Source organism: Scyliorhinus canicula, chromosome 13 (genome assembly GCF_902713615.1).
Source record: "Scyliorhinus canicula chromosome 13, sScyCan1.1, whole genome shotgun sequence".
NCBI classification, from domain to species: domain Eukaryota; kingdom Metazoa; phylum Chordata; class Chondrichthyes; order Carcharhiniformes; family Scyliorhinidae; genus Scyliorhinus; species Scyliorhinus canicula.
Window position 1 is genome coordinate 147,835,550 of NC_052158.1, and position 16,593 is coordinate 147,852,142.

The window sequence follows — 16,593 nt, forward strand, 5'->3', positions numbered from 1 at the left end:
AATTGCCTCTTGAGTTGGAAAAAATAAATTGCGTACTCTACATTTTTTTTTTTTTTAATTCTATCAATGGCTACAGACAGGACAAGGGGAATAAAGCACCACCATTATACAGAAACCACAGTCAGGATTTTCTGGCCTAATTCCTGCCCAAAGCCTGTCTCGTCCTGCTCGCGAAGGGTCGTATACACGCACGGGGACGTGAAAATCCCAGCCCACATCTAAGGCATTGGAGAGCGTGCAGCAAAGATCGGCAAGACTGATTAATGGAATGAAAGGATTTTCCTGTGAACGAGGTTTGAGAAGATTGCGCCTATCCTCCCTCGAGGTGATCTCATTCAAACATATTCATCATCTTTTTATGTGTTGTTCTTTATAATGTTCGTGTCTTTCAGCCAAAAACATGGTGAGCAAATGACTTGAATTGAATTCCATAACCCTGTGTTTATTCTGTTACTATTCATTTGCTGAACAGAATAATTCCCACTCACAAAGTATCGCTTTCAGTAAAATGCACACAAAAGTAATGGAGAAATAAAGATTTTTTGTAATTTTTCATATAGGTTGTTTATCATGCTACATTGACGTTTGTACAAATATAAATTCTTACACATGGTAACATGGAAATTAGCATGATTATTTCGATCAAATTAGCTCTACGATAACATAAACAAAAGCAACAGAAGTGATAAAATGTTCTTATGTGGTGAATATCCGTGTTTGATGTCGTTACTGAGACTTAAAGCTGAAGGAGATCTGTGACTTGTCCAATGACAAAATCCGAAGAGTAAAATGTGGACATTGGTAAGTATAAACAGGATAATTTCTTGCCTAATTTCATCCCAGTGGTCACCATTAAAAACTAGGGGCGCGATTCTCCGCCCCCCACGCCGGGTGGGAGAATAGCGGCAGGGCCTCCCGACATTTTTCACGCCCTCCCGCTATTCTACCCACCCCACGCCCGACCCACGCCACGAATCTCCGCTTCGTTTTTTACGGCGAGCGGCAATTCTCCCAGGCCGATGGGCCGAGCGGCCGGCCCTTCACGCCCGTTTCACCACGGCAGCAACCACATCTGCTCACTGCCGTCGTGAAACGGGCGCCAGATGCCCGTTTGGGGCATCTAGAGGCCCGACTGGCACGGGAGCACCACGACTGTGCTCGGGAGGGGACAGGCCCGCGATCGGTGCCCACCGATCGTCGGGCCAGCGTCCAAAACGGACGCACTCTTTCCCCTCCGCCACCCGGCAAGATCTAGCCGCCACGTCATGCCGGGCGGCTGAGGAGAAAGACGGCAACTGCGCATGCGCGGGTTGGCGTTGTCCAACCTGCGCATGCGCGGCTGACATCATCGGTCGCGTCAGCCGCGTGACGCTTGACGTGCAGCCTTGATGACCGTCGTCAAGGCCGCGCCGCCGTGACGCACGGGGCCGTGCTCCTAGCCCTGCCCGGGGGGAGAATCGGCCCCGGAAGTGGCCGTGAGTCACGGACTGTCCCACGGCAGCCTTATCGATTCTCCGCATTTGCGGAGAATCGCGCCCTATATAACAGTTCGCTGGTCTGGTTGAAACAAACATGTTCTCAGGGTGGGATTCTCCGGTCGCAGCTGCCAAAATGGTGTTCGCCGATCGGCCGGAGAATCAAAGTTCACGTCAAAATCACGGGCGGCGTTGCTTTTGGGATGTTCCGCTCCCCTCCAAAGCGCCGTACTCCAGGAGTATGCCGCAGGCCGAATCGGCGGCCTCACGACGTTGCCTGAGGCCCTCTCCCCGATGCTCCGCCCCCGACCGGCCGAGTTCCCGACGGCGTTGGTCTCTCATGGTGTTGCTTGTCAGGAACTCGGTGTAGCGGCTGGGGACTCAGTCCAGCGCGCCACAGTTGGGGGAGGTTCCGATCCGCGGGCAGGGGGGACTTTGGCAGTTGCTGGGGGCACTGTTGGGCGGTGGTCCGGGGGTCGCGAGCCGGCCGAAAGGGGGGTGCTATTTGGCAAGCCGGATCCGCGCACAGCTGGTGCCATGTTGCACGGCGCGGCAGCTGTAGGTCGCCACCATGTGCCTGCACGGCCACAGACTGACAATTCTCCGCACTGTATTTTTTTTTTTTAATTTAGAATATCCAATTCATTTTTTCCAATTAAGGGGCAATTTAACGTGGTCAATCCACCTAACCTGCACATCTTTGGGTTGTGGGGGTGAAACCCACGCAGACACAGGAGAATGTGCAAACTCCTCACAGACAGTGACCCAGGGCCGGGATTCGAACCCGGGTCCTCAGCGCCATAGGCAGCAATGCTAATCACTGTGCCACCGTGCCGCCCTCTCCGCACTGTATTGGCAGCTAGAGCCAGATGCTCTATGCTGCTGGCCCCCAGCCTAACGGAGGATCGGTGGCCGTTTTGCACCAAATGTTTGGTCGTAAAAGGCCACCGTTCCCATGTCGGCGTCAGGACATAGCCTGAAAATCGGAAAACCCCGTCCTTAGTTTTAAATCAAATTCGTGAATCATCAATAAATGATTGCTGACTTTTTCTTGCTGCTGGACAATATAATTTCTTTAAACCATTCAGCATGGTCTTTCTCCCCTTTTTTGTTCCTGTCAAAATCCAGGCTCATTATGTTGTGCCGTACTAATTCATTCTTTCCCAGGTCTGTGGGGGAAGAGTGCAATTCTTCACTTCCCACAACCATTCGTTCCTCTTCCAAGTCTGGCATCGTGCAGTGACTGTTTTCCTGACCCTTCTCCTTTTTTTCCCAGTCCATTAACATCTGCTGCTGGCCGGTTGGTAGAGGAATTGACTATTCAACTTTGTTCCTCAATTGACAACCAAAGCTGTATGAATTTTGTTTTTCACACTGCGGCACGTGGTTGAGTTAGGGAATCTAGATGGGATTAATCTTTCTTGCCTCTATCCTGAGCCAGGAAGAGTTCAAGCGGGTTGAGTGACAGCCTGCGATCCATCCATTTTAGGTTTTGTGCTCTGTCTTTCAACTTTTCAGAGCGGAGGTGGGCCTATGTTGAAGATTTTGAAGAGAAAATGAAATGCTAGAGAGTGAACAGCGTTCTGCTCTTCTGACATCTCTTGGCTATTCAAGCAGAGCACAGTCAAAGCTTTGCCAAAACTCACTCCTCCTCAGGCCTGAGGTCACTGATCTTTGCCTCCTGGTGACCTACTGTATTAAAGGTGCTATATCAATCATAGGATCATCGAATCCCCACAATGCAGAAGTCAAGTCTGCACCGACCCTCCGAAAGAGCACCCTACCTAGGCCCAACCCCCTGCATTGTCCCCGTAACCCCACCCAACCTTGTGGACACTAAGGGGCAATTTTAGCACGGCCAATCCACCGACCCTGCACATCTTTGGACTGTGGGAGTAAACCGGAGCACCCGGTTTGCAGCCACGGTGAGAACGTGCAGACTCCGCACAGACAGTCACCCAAGGTCGGAATTGAAACCGGGTCCCTGGCGCTGTGAGGCAGCAGTGCTAACCACTGCGCCACCGTGCAGGCGGTTGTTGTTGCCAATAGTGATGAGTAAAGGCAGATTATCTGCTTAGGGGCTGGTGTAGCACACTGGGCTAAATCTGGCTTTTAAAGCAGACCAAGGCAGGCCAGCAGCACGGTTTGATTCCCGTACCAGCCTCCCCGGACAGGCGCCGGAATGTGGCGACTAGGGGCTTTTCACAGTAACTTCATTGAAGCCTACTCGTGACAATAAGCGATTTTCATTTCATTTTCATTTCACAGTAGAAAAAAAGAGTAAATGTGGCCTCATTCTGTCATTTCACAGTTTCACATTGGTCTGCCATACCCTGAGATTTTCTGTAATCCTTATGCAATAAATTACAGAACTGCCTCGTGTGGAATGAGTGTCGGCCGGCATTCTCCAGTCGTTGGGATTCTCTAGCCCTGTTGGCAACATCCCCCCTCCCCCCCCCCCCACCCCCACCGCCCCCCCCCCCCCCCCCCCCCCCCACCCGTGGGTTTCCCACAGGCATGGGGTGGCTTCAATGAGAAATTCTATTGACAAGCGGCAGGAAGATGGAATCCCGTCAGCAGCGAACAGCACCCTGCCGCGAAACACTTCGGCTCGGGGGCTGGAGAATCCCACTCATGGACCAACGAAAAGATGGGGCGGGATTTTCCGCGCAATCCGCTGAGTGTTGCACGGTGGCAGAGGCTGCCCGCCATTGGCTGATGGCGGGATCTTCTGGTCCCACCATTGTCAATGGGGTTTCCCATTGTATGCACCCATCACCGCCGGGAAGCCCACGGCGGGGGGGACGCCACGACAGGACAGGGAGACCCCGCTGGTATGAACAGCCAGAAAAATCCAGCCAAACATTTGGACTGAATGCAAACATTTACCTTCCCCACCAGATTTAATTGGGTGTTTGGGATAAGCCCCAAAGCATGGGAAACAACTTCATCCCAGAGACGTCACTGAAGACAAACCACACCTTAATTCTGTTACTCGCTCCACAGATACTGCCAGACCTACTGAGATTATCCAGAATATTCTGCTTTATTCCATCCATGATTTGACTGGCAATGTTTCTTCATGACTGCCCAACTCTCTTAAGATCAGCCATGATCTCATTGAATGGCAGAGCAGTCTCGAAGAGCCAGATGGCCTACTCCTGCTCCGAGTTCTTATGCTCTTACGTTAGGGGCTGGTTTAGCACACGGCTAAATCGCTGGCTTTGAAAACAAACCAGAGCAGGCCAGCAGCATGGTTCAATTCCCGTACCAGCCTCCCCGAACAGGCGCCGGAATGTGGCGACTAGGGGCTTTTTACAGTAACTTCGTTTGAAGCCTACTTGTGACAATAAGCAGATTTCATTTCATTTCATTATGGCTGTGGGACCATGCCTTGGTCAGTGTACACAAACCAGGGAGTACTAACCCAGGGATAATAGCTGGCTAGACGTTGATGAATCTCCTCTGCATCCTCTCCAGTGCAATCACATCGTGCCTATAGTGTGATGACCAGAACTGCACACAGTACTCCAGCTGTGGCCTGATGAACGTTTTATACAGCTCCATCATAACCTCCCTGCCCTTATATTCTGTACCTCAGATAATAAAGGCAAGCATCCCACATGCCTTTCTAACCACCTTATCAACTTGTTCAGCTATGAATCGAGTCTGGTTAGGCGGGGGTTGTTTTCCCGAGAGCAGAGAAGGCTGAGTGGTGGGGAGGGCGGGGGGGGGGGAACCTGATTGAGGTGTACAAACGTTTGAGGCACAAATATTAGTGTAGATAGGAGGAAACATAGAACATACAGTGCAGAAGAAGGCTATTTGGCCCATCGAGTCTCCACGACCCACTTAAGCCCTCACTTCCACCCTCTCCCCGTAACCCAATAACTCCTCCTGACCTTTTGTTGGTCGCTGAGGGCAATTTATCATGGCCAATCCGCCTAACCTGCACATCTTTGGACTGTGGGAGGAAACCGGAGCACCCGGAGGAAAGCCACGCAGACACAGGGAGAACATGCAGACTCCGCACAGATTCCCAGCGGGGAATCGAACCTGGGACCCTGGCGCTGTGAAGCCACAGTGCTATCCACTTGTGCTACCGTACTGCCCTAACCTTTCCCCTTAGTAGAGGGGTCAATAACCAGTGGGTTTAGATTTAAGGTAAGAGTAGAAAGCTGAGAGGGGAGTTGAGAAACTTCTTCACCCAGAGGGTTGTCGGAATCAGGAACTCACTGCCTGAAATAGTGGCACTGGTGGTAACCCTGAAACCTTAAGAAGCAGTTAGATGAGCACTTGAAATTCCAGAGCGCACAAGGCTATGGACCAAGTGCTGAAAAATCGGGTTGGACGAGATAGGTGCTTGATGGCAGGCGCAGACAGGATGGGCAGAAGATGCTGTAAAACTCTATGACCTGGCTAATTCTGGACTACCGAAATTGAAAATCGTACCCTGTGTGCTGATGACCTTAAGGATGGGAATCTAGTCATAATTTCATCAGCAGCGGATCCAAGCGGCTAAACAACTACCTTTCATGAACACAGGAATTTTGAGACAGTTCAGCATCACTGAAGAATATGTGAGCCACAAAACGAGGGTATTCGGAACACCTTCAGTTGTAATCCAGTCATGCTGCAAAAAAATGGCGGAAAATAAAATGGCCGTCGGCCGTTCTGAACAAGCTGTCCTTTAGCCCCAGCGATTCAGTTGCTTGAAGATTGTGACATTAACCTTGGGCCAATGAACGGCAGCTTGCTGAGGAGGGTCTCCCGGAATCGGTCACCCAGCATGAAATAGAAAATGGGATTTATGGCGGAGCTGAGGTAGGCGATGGGTCTTGTGAAAGCGTAGCCAGCCTTTATGTTCTTGCGCACAGTGCACGTAAAATACATGTTGTCCATTCTGGAAGCAATGCGGACATTGCGCATAATATGGTAAGGAGTAAAGAGGACCAAGAAAATGACCAGTGCCAATATCACGAGCCGATGAGGTTTTTCAAGGTTAATTTTCCTGTGACGCTGGGCGCTTATCTTCCTTAAGCTCTTTGCCGTTCTGATGGAGCAGAACCCCATGATGCTGAGGGGGAGGATAAAATCAAAAATGGTGAGGAACATGCTGTAAATCAAACTGTGTTTGGCATTCCCCGAGCTGGCATAATCGACACACACTATTGTGTTCTCATCATTGTCTGTGATGTTCTTGGGGCCAATGAAAGTGAACATGGGGACCAGCTCCACTGTGACAAAGACCCACAACAGGAAGCAGATGATAGTAGCTGTCCTCTTCTTCTGGAACCAGTAGAGCTTGGTTGGGTTTCTCACCAGCAAATATCGATCGATACTGATACAGGTCAGATAGAGAACACTCAGGTAAAGGTTACAGTTGAGGAAATACCGATTAAATTTACAACACAGATCGCTGTAGAACCATTCACTGTCATTTGCATACTGGATCACAAACATTGGGAGTGTGCAAATAAAAAAAAGATCTGTGATGGAAAGGAAAAAGAGATAGATGTTACTGCACTTCCATTTCTTCAGGCAGAAGATGTAACCACTTATCACAGTGACGTTCCCCACTATCCCCAGGATGAACTCGATGGAGTACATTGTTGTGAGGTAATACTTTTCCATGTCAGAATTGATATCTGTGCAATTCTTCTTTTCCTAGAAAGTAGAAACAAGTGAGAGTTAGCTGAAAGAGAGACATAAAGGCACGTAACTGGATATACTGAAGAACTGATGCCTTGGCTTAATGGGTAGCAAGCATCTAATCTGCTCTGAGACTCCTGGTGCAGGCCTGAGAGAATGCTGCACTGTCTGAGGCAAATCATGGCAGCCATTTTGTACAAAGCAAGGCCTGATAATTTTTTTGTGTAAATTTAGAGTACCCAATTCATTTTTTCCCAATTAAGGGGCAATTTAGCGTGGCCAATCTACCTACCCTGCATATCTTTGGGTTGTGGGGGCGAAACCCATGCAAACACAGGGAGAATGTGCAAACTTCACACGGACAGTGACCGAGAGCCGGGATGGAACCTGGGACCTCGGCGCCGTGAAGCAGCTGTGCTAACCACTGCGGCACCCGTGCTGCCCTGCGAGGCCTGATAATTAGCAGTGCGTAATGACCAGAAAATGTTTTAAGTGATGTTGGCCGAAGAATAAATATTAGCTCGGACGCTTTGGGTGGCATGGTAGCAGAGTGGTTAGCACTGTCTGGGCGGCGACTGAATGTTCTCTGAACGTTCTCCCCGTGTCTGTGTGGGTTTCCTCCGGGTGCTCCTGTTTCCTCCCACAAAAGTCCCAAAAGACGTGCTGTTAGGTGAATTGGACATTCTGAATTCTCCCTCAGTGTACCCAAACAGGCGCCAGAGTGTGGCGACTGGGGGATTTTCACAGTAACTTCATTGTTGTTAATGTAAGCCGACATGTGACACTAATAAATTATTAGAGAGGACCCTCTGCTAATCCTTGCGATACATCCATGGAATCTTTTACATCCACAGGGCAGAGGGGAGCCTTCACTTCATGTCACATCCGCAAATACAAATTAAAACCTATTCAAATGTTAATATAATATTAGACAATGTGATCGTCAGGTTTTGATTTGATCCTCAGTCAGTAGCATGACCTACAGTTAGCATTCCACACCTAACACTCAATTTTATCAACTGTCGGCAGAAGAAGATAAGCAAAACTGGCAGAGTGAGATGACATTCTCCTTGCACGTTCTAATGGTTTATTCCATCCTGCTTGTGAAGGGGATGCCCTTCAGAAGATGCTGTGGCTGACACTGTGTATCTCTTCAGCTATAACTCTGCTCGGAATGTGTAGTGAAGGCCAGACATTGATGAGGGACCTGCAGATAACATGGCTTCACCATTGGCGGATGTGTTTTCCAGGCTATTCCCTCCTCAAATCTGGAATTCCCTCCTTAAATCACTCCAGATTTCTATCTCCCCTCCTTCTCGATGACATACCTTGAAACCTACTCCTTTACAACTTTCAATTCATAAAGCTGCTGGGTTGCATTTTCCATCCCGTAGTCTAAGTGCTCCCGTTGGATTAGAAATGCTCCTGGTCTGCGCTGGCCCTCGGAGCGACGCCCAGGAACGATTCACTCCCCTTTTCCATGTAGTGGTGATGGTGGAAGGAGCAGTGCTCCGAAAGCTCGTGTTTGAAACAAACCTGTTGGACTTTAACCTGGTGTAAGACTTCTTACTGGGCTTTTCCATGTATGCATGGAAGGGAGCTTGCGGGATTCTGTCGGAATCCCGGTTTTGGGCCACCATTTTCAGTGGTCGTCCTGATACCAATGTCCTGTGTCTGGCCCCCTCCCCCCAAAATGCAAATCCTGTCCCCCTCCTCCGCTGACAAGTGGGGGCATCCTCACCACTACCACCACATTTATTGCCTTCCCTTACTGCTCTTGAGAAGGTGCTGCCTTCTGGAACTGCTGATGTCTATGTGATGACGTTACACCCATAATGATGTTGGGAAGGTAGTTCCAGGTTTTGTACACAGTGACACTGATAGAATGGAGATGTGGTTACAAGTCATGTTGGTGTGTGATTTGGAGTGGAGCTTACAGACGTTGGTGTTCCACTGCATCAAATGAGTATTAATCCTACGGAGGACGAGTTTCTAGATTGTGTTTGGGATGATTTTAAGGAGCAGTACGTTGAGGAACCAACTAGAAAAAAGGATATTTTAGTTCCAGTGTCATATAATTAACAAGGTTGAATTAGTCATCTTGTTGTAAAAGAACGTTTAGGGATGAGTGACCATAATATGATGGAATTTTACATTAGGTTGAAAGTGAGGAAGTTCAATCCAAAGGCAGGGTGGTAAATTTGAACAAAGGAAATTATGAAGGAATGAGGGTCAAATTGGCTGAGGTGGATTGGGAAAATACATTGAAAGACAATTCTGTACATAAGCATTGGACAATTAAAAAAAAACTATTACACAGTTTACAGCAATCATACACGTGTTAAAGGTACAAAAATCCAATAAAGTCAGTCAACCATAGCTAACAAAGTCAGAAGTCTTACAACACCAGGTTAAAGTCCAACAGGCATGTTTTGAATCACTAGCTTTCGGAGCACAGCTCCTTTCTCAGATTCAACTGAGGAAGGAGCAGTGCTCCGAAAGCTAATGATTCGAAACAAACCTGTTAAACTTTAATCTGGTGTTTTAAGACTTCTTACTGTGCTCACCCCAGTCCAACGCCGGCATCTCCACATCATGGCTAACAAAGGAAGTTAAGGACTGTAAACAAAAAGGCTGATAAAGTTGCCAGAAATAGGTGTAAACCTGAGGATTGGGAGGATGTAAGAATCGAGCAAAAGAGGTGAAGAAGCTGAAAAAGAAAGGGAGCATAGAATATGAATGTAAACCGGTAAAAAATGGGATGTGAAAGCTTTTATGGGCGTGTAAAAGGAAAATGTTTGCCATGACAAATACAGGTCCATTACAGGCTGAGCCAGGAGAATCTCTAATGAGGAATAGAGAGATAGCTGAGAAGCTAATTGATTACATTTGTGTCTGTCTTCACTGAGAATGAGGCAAGGAATCTCCCAGATTTAGAAAGCCAATTGAAAGAAATCTGTATTAGTATGAAGATTGCATGGGAGAAATTAATGGGACTGAAGGTTGATAAGTCCCCAAGGCCTGATGATCTACATTTCCGTGTGTTGAAAGAGGTAGCTATGGAGGTAATGGAAGCATTGATGATCATCTTCACATTCTATAGATCCTGGAATGGTTCCTGCAGATTGGAAGGTGGCAAATGTCATGCCACTATTTAAGAATGGAGGGAGAGAAAATAGGGAACGACATTCCTGTTAGAATCACATCAATAGTAGGAAAAAGGCGAGAATCCAACTTAAAGGATGAGATAATTGGGCACTTAGATAACAATCAGATTGGGTATAGTCAACACGGAATTATGAATGGGAAATCATGGGCGCGATTCTCCGACCCCACGCCGGGTGGGAGAATCGCGGGAGTGCCGGGCAAATCACGCCACGCCGCCCTGGCACCCGCACGCGATTCTCCCACCCCACCCCCCCCAAAGCGGCGTGTCCCAATTTGCGACAGGCCGCTCGGAGAATCGCCGCTCCGGTCTGCCGAATCCGACTGGTTCACGCCGGCGCCAACCACACCTGGTTGCTGCCGGCGTGAACAGCGTGCGAATGCTGTGTGCGGCCTGTGGGGGGCGGAGGGAGAATCCAGCACCAGGGGGTTGCTCAGGAGGGGTCTGGCCCGCGATCGGTGCCCACTGATCGTCGGGCCGGTGTCTCTGAAAGACGCACTCTTTTCCTCCGCCGCCCCGCAAGATCAATCCTCCATGTCTTGGGGGCAGCGGAGGGGAAGACGGCAACGGCGCATGCGCAGGTTGGCGCTGGCCAACGTGCGCATGCGCGGGTGATGTAATTCAGGCACCGCCGGCCGCGTAATTCAGGTGGTGCCGCTTTGACGCAAGCGTTAAGGCCCGGCGCGCGAGATTGACGCGCCGCCGCTCCTAGCCCCCCGGGGGGTGGAGAATAGGGGGCGAGGAGCAGCCTCCGACGCCGGAGTGAAACACTCCGGTTTTCACTCCGGCATCGGCACTTTGTCTCCCTCGGGAGAATTTCGCCCCATGTCTGACAAACCTGTTGGAGTTTATTCAGCATGTTACAAACAGAAATGACAAAGGGGAGTTGGTAGCTGTCGTACATTTGGACTTTCAGAATTCTGCTGCTGATGGTCCACATCATGATCATGGGGATGAGCCTGAAATATCACGGGTGGGCTTCCGACTGGGTTTCCGCCCACTGAGGCCTCTCAACAAGGAGGGCCATTCAGCCTTGCCCCAGTTTGAGGCCCTTAGGTGGCCAATTATTGGCCACTTCGGAGATATTTCCTGTTCAGCCTCAATTTTTAGGTTGGTGGGAGAAATTCCCCTATGTGGTGCAAGCCCGAAAATAATCAGGTTTCGGCCTTCGATGAGAAGAGGGTGAACTGCCAACATCAGAAGCACCTTTAACGTCCGGTAATTCCTTGATTTTCCTCAAGGGAAAACCCCTCCATTAAATCATAGAATAGAACCATGGAATTCCCTACAGTGCAGAAGGAGGCCATTCGGCTCATCGGGTCTGCGCCAACCCTCTGAAAGAGCACCCTACCTAAGCCCACGCCCTAACCCTGTAACCCCACCAAACGTTTTGGGTACTCTGGGGCAATTTATCATGTCCAACCCACCTAACCAGCACATCTTTGGACAGTGGGACGATTCCGGATCACCCAGAGGAAACCCACGCAGACATGGGGAGGACATGCAAACTCCACACAGTCGGTCACCCAAGGCTGGAATTGACCTGGGTCCCTGGAGTTTTGAGGCAGCAATGCTAACCACTGTGCCGTCTCAAAATGTACTCCTCTGACCGGGAATAAAATACGATTCATCCCAGGAAGCAAGCTCGTGAATCTTCGCTGTACTGCGTTCAATGCAAGTAAATGCTTTCTTAAAAGCGGAGACCAAAACTGTACACAGTATTCCAGATGTGTTCTCATCAAAGTCCTGTACAACTGTAGCAAGACATCTTTGTTCCTGTACTCCAATCCCCTTACATTAAAGGCAAACATGCCATTGACCTTCCTAATTGCTTGCTGCGCCTGCACGCTAACGTTCCACGTTCCTTGTGTATGCACAGCCAGGTCTCTCTGAACGCCAAGGCTTATAAATTTCACAGCTTTTAGATCAGTTGTAACTGAATGGCACAGAACAGGTTCAAGGCACAGGCACCCATTCCTTTATGTCTGTGGTTTAATCTACCTCTGCAATCTGGGGGAACCTAGAGAACCCCTGAGATGTTCGTGTGAAGTGATATCCTTGTTAAAATCGTCCTGCAGAAAATGAAACAATTGACTTCTGCATTTCTCGGGTGAGGAATGTCCTGTTGTACAAATGGACAATTCACAATCTCCAACTAAAACGTACCGATTTCCAGATCCTGGGACACTGCACCCTTCCCTTTTCCAGGCATCACAAATGGCTGGAGCGTTTTCTGGAGTCTATTGAACTTTCCCACCTCACCACACTCCCCGAAAAAAAAATCCCCCTTACCTCATCCCAATGCTTTCCGATCCTCTTCCCCTTTCCCAAATCTTCCAGTTCCTTTCCTCTGGCCCCAGAACTAGCCTCATGACCTCATTTGTTCTCCCTGCTGCTGCTGATGGACTTGCCATCGATGCCAAGCAGTTTTAGGGTGGGTGCCTCATTTGGGATTATCAGCGAAGACCTGCTGTTGGTTGGATGTTGCTGTGCCCAACTTGTTGCCTCACTCCCTACATTGCATCGCCGATTAAACTTCAAAAGTACTTCACTGGTCAGAAAGCGACTTCGGACATCCTAAGGTCCGAAAGGGAGTTATGGAAATGTAAAGCATTAGTCCTTTCTTAACAATTAATGAGACAGGTAACCTAAGAAACATTTTCAACTAAATTATCAATGTTTATGAATCCATTATATAATAATCGTTTATTGTCACAAGTAGGTTTACATTAACTCTGCCATGAAGTACTCTGAAAAGCCCCCTAGTCGCCACACATCGGCAGCTGTTCGGGTACACAATTCACCTAACAGCACGTCTTTCGGGACTTGTGGGAGGAAACCGGAGCACCCGGAGGAAACACACACAGACACGTAGAGAAGTGCAGACTCGGAAGCACAGTGACCCAAGCCGGGAATCGAACCTGGGACCCTGGCGCTGTGAAGCAACAATGCAAACGACTATGCTACCGTGCCGCCCATTTACTTGCTCTGAAGTTTTTTTAATTGGAATATTTTATTTCCTCTTATTAATTGACTCTGTTAATTCTCAGCATTAGGTATTCCATCTATTCGAAGTACCGGAGCAGACAAATGCTTTTGCTTTAAGCAAACGGTGGAAATAGTTCTGCTTGATAAGAGTTTGCTGGACTGAATCTGCATCGATAATGATTTATTTTAAAGTTAAGTTACTGAACTTTCAAAATTGCAAAGTCTGTGAAAGCTGGACATCTGCAAGACTAAATCTGCAATAATCCAATAAAAGCAGAATGAACAGGTCTGGGAGCAGTGGTGGAGAGAGAGAAAGAGAGTTCACATTTCGGAGTCCTTATAAATCTTTCCCTTTGCAAGTAGTCAGGTGGACCTCGAAACGTTAACTCTGGTCTTCTCTCTCCACAGATGCTGCCAGGCCTGCTGAGCTTTTCCCCGCCTTTTCTGTTTTATTGCAGATTTCCAGCATCTGGACTATTTTACTCTGGTTTTAGTGTAATAACGCAAACACAGGCTCTTGAGAAGTTGTTACTCAATCGATATCCCATCTTCCTTCAAGGACTTCCTGTGCAGTTTTTGTTTTTTGAGCATGATTTCCCCGAATCTTTTATTCATAGAATCCTACAGTGCAGAAGGAGGCCATTCGGCCCATCGGGTCTACACCGCCCCTCTGAAAGAGCACCCTAACCGAGGCCCAATCCCCCACCCTAACCTCGCCCCCCACCTAGGGGAAATTTAGCTGAGTCAATCCACCTAACCCCCACTCTTTGGACTTTGGGAGGAAACCAGAGCACCCGGAGGAAACCCACGCAGATACTGGGAGAAATTACAAACTCCTCTCAGACAGTCAACCCGAGTTCAGATCGAACCCGGGTCTCTGGCCTGAGGCAGCAGTGCTACCACTGTGCCACCGTGCCACCCTTGCCTTTCCATTTTTACATGTAAATTAGATGGAAGCTGCTCAATGTCCAAGCATGTTAAAATTGGATGTGGTAACAATTCTGTACCAACAATATCACATATGCTTCTAACTACAAAAGGATGAGGCTTTGTTTCTGAGCATTAGTTGCTCTTTGAACTGTAGATTGTTGTAATAGAGACATGGTCTGCACTACTAATCCAGATAGTAAATTAGATTTATAACGTTTGAGGTTTTAAATGTAAAAATTCAAAACAGACATCATAAAACCATTGGGTCAGGGAATCGAGGGACGGGCAACAAATGCTGGCCTTGCCAGCAATGTCCATATTCCAAGTGTCAATATGTTTCACAAACAATTCCTCTTAAAATTGATCCAGCAGCAGAGGAAAATGAGAGGGGAAATATACTAGGGGACTGGGATGTAAAATGAGAATGAGAAAGATACTGTCATCGTTAGTCAGCAAGATTGCTTAATTCTGCTTCAAACTTGTACATTTTCCGTTGAGAATGAGATAGCTCTTGAATCATTTGCTGAAGGTAATCCAATTCATCGCTGGGTTTTTAACAGACGGTGATTGCCGGAAGCGGCTATGCTGGATTGTCCAGTCTGCAGTTGGTCCTATAATTTTCCAGCTCTCCCACGAGGATATTTCAAATCTACCTTTCCTCAGGTGCCCTCGACAAAGCGCCGAACCCCAAAGAGAAGAAATAGAAGAATGTACTTACCATAACTGTGACTGGAAGGTTGGTGGCTCTGTTCAGATTGCCCGACTAACACATGTTTCCTTTGATTGACACAGTTCTGCAATTATTGGGCTAATGCTGAGACACCCCACTTCACATCAACAGCATCAGGCTTGCATTCAGGGCTTCTGATTTGGTGCTGCTATTTAGCCAGTTAAAATCTACACCCTTGTTCACGTTGCCCCTCCATCACTATGAGGTTGGGAGCTATGAGGAAGAAGTGAAGGGTTTTAAAGGTTTCTTTTAAAGAAAAGAGAAACTAAAATATGTGAAAGGTAAACAGCAGCACAGTGGAGGTTTCAGGTTAGGAAAGAAGTTTCAGCCCACCTATCCCACCATGCTATCATAATACTCTCATGGTATGTTCTTGAAAACGTTGGGCCAGAATTTTCCATTATTTGTTCCAAGTGCGCGAGTGGGCCAGAATGGTGTGACATGTGACTGATTTCCGCATTTGGAGTGCCTCCCTGCAGCATCTGGCAGGTCCTAAGCTGATTCGGCCACCCATTTTCAGCTGGCAACTTCAAAGATCTGGGAGCCATATGTAAATGTCAGTCCAGCACACTTGTGTCACGCTCTCCTGCTCACCTGTACTCACAAGACCGTGCAGGATTCCCGGAACCCAGAGGCAAAAGGCTAGAAGCCTCACTAGACTAGAACCTAGTGGAGTGGTGCAGCGACAACAGTCTTTCCCTCAATGCCAGCAAAACTAAAGAGCTGGTCATTGACTTCAGGAAGCAAAGTATTGTACACACCCCTGACAGCATCAACGGGGCAGAGGTGGAGATGATTAGCAGTTTCAAATTCCTCGGAGTGCACATCTCCAAAAATCTGTCCTGGTCCACCCACATCGACGTTACCACCAAGAAAACTCAACAGCGCCTACACTTCCTCAGGAAACTAAGGAAATCGGCATGTCTGCATTAACCCTTACCCAACTTTTCAGAATCACCACGGAAAGCATCTTATCTGGCTGCATCACAGCCTGGTATGGAAACTGCTCGGCCAGGACTGCAAGAAACTTCAGAAAGCCGTGAACACCGCCCACTTCATCACACGAACCTGCCTCCCACCTATTGACTCAATCTACACTTCCCGCTGCTTGGGGAAAGCGGGCAGAATAATCAAAGACCCCTCCCACCCGGCTTACTTCACTCTTCCAACTTCTTCCATCGGACAGGAAATACAAAAGTCTGCTGTGACTTTGAACATCACAAACAGTGGGTGGACTCCTGGCATCAAATCCCGCAGAAGGGTGCACAGTTGAGCCAACAGTTCCCTTGATGGGCAAAGTCTTCAGCGATGATGATACTCGCACAACTGCAGAAAGGTATCTGTAGACCCTGGATTGAAGAAAATGCCTTTGAGCAACTACTCTCTGGGGTAAGTCCACAACTTTGCCATGCTACTGCATCTGGAGCTCTCATCCCAGGCGTAGGCATTGTCCTCAGCTTCACTCCAAGGACTTGCGCGCAATCTGGTCAATGGCGGGGGGGGGGGGGGGGGGGGATCGCCTGTCAAAGTGCATGTCAGCCACACATCTTATGGGTCAGAGCACACTCCTCAGCAAGTGTGCCCTTGTGGACTGTCAGAGAGGATGTATGTGCTTTCCCAGTCAGACAATGATGCAGGGTAACTTTGGCAGT

General features: G+C 48.4%; 1 protein-coding gene across 2 annotated transcripts; it reads right to left on the reverse strand.

Annotated features, from left to right (window-relative positions):
* Positions 1-6,149: 6,149 nt before the first annotated feature.
* Positions 6,150-15,000, reverse strand: LOC119976726 (succinate receptor 1-like). 2 transcript variants are annotated; one of them, XM_038817455.1, is made up of 2 exons: positions 14,930-15,000; positions 6,150-7,142 (listed from the first exon to the last, which is right to left on the reverse strand). In XM_038817455.1, the coding sequence occupies exons 1-2, from the start codon at positions 14,930-14,932 to the stop codon at positions 6,180-6,182; spliced, it is 966 nt and encodes a 321-aa protein (XP_038673383.1). In that variant the 5' UTR covers positions 14,933-15,000; the 3' UTR covers positions 6,150-6,179. The 2 variants fall into 2 exon arrangements, with proteins under 2 accessions (XP_038673383.1, XP_038673384.1); XM_038817456.1 differs by lacking the exon at positions 14,930-15,000 and adding an exon at positions 12,586-12,614.
* Between the last annotated feature and the right edge of the window lie 1,593 nt (positions 15,001-16,593).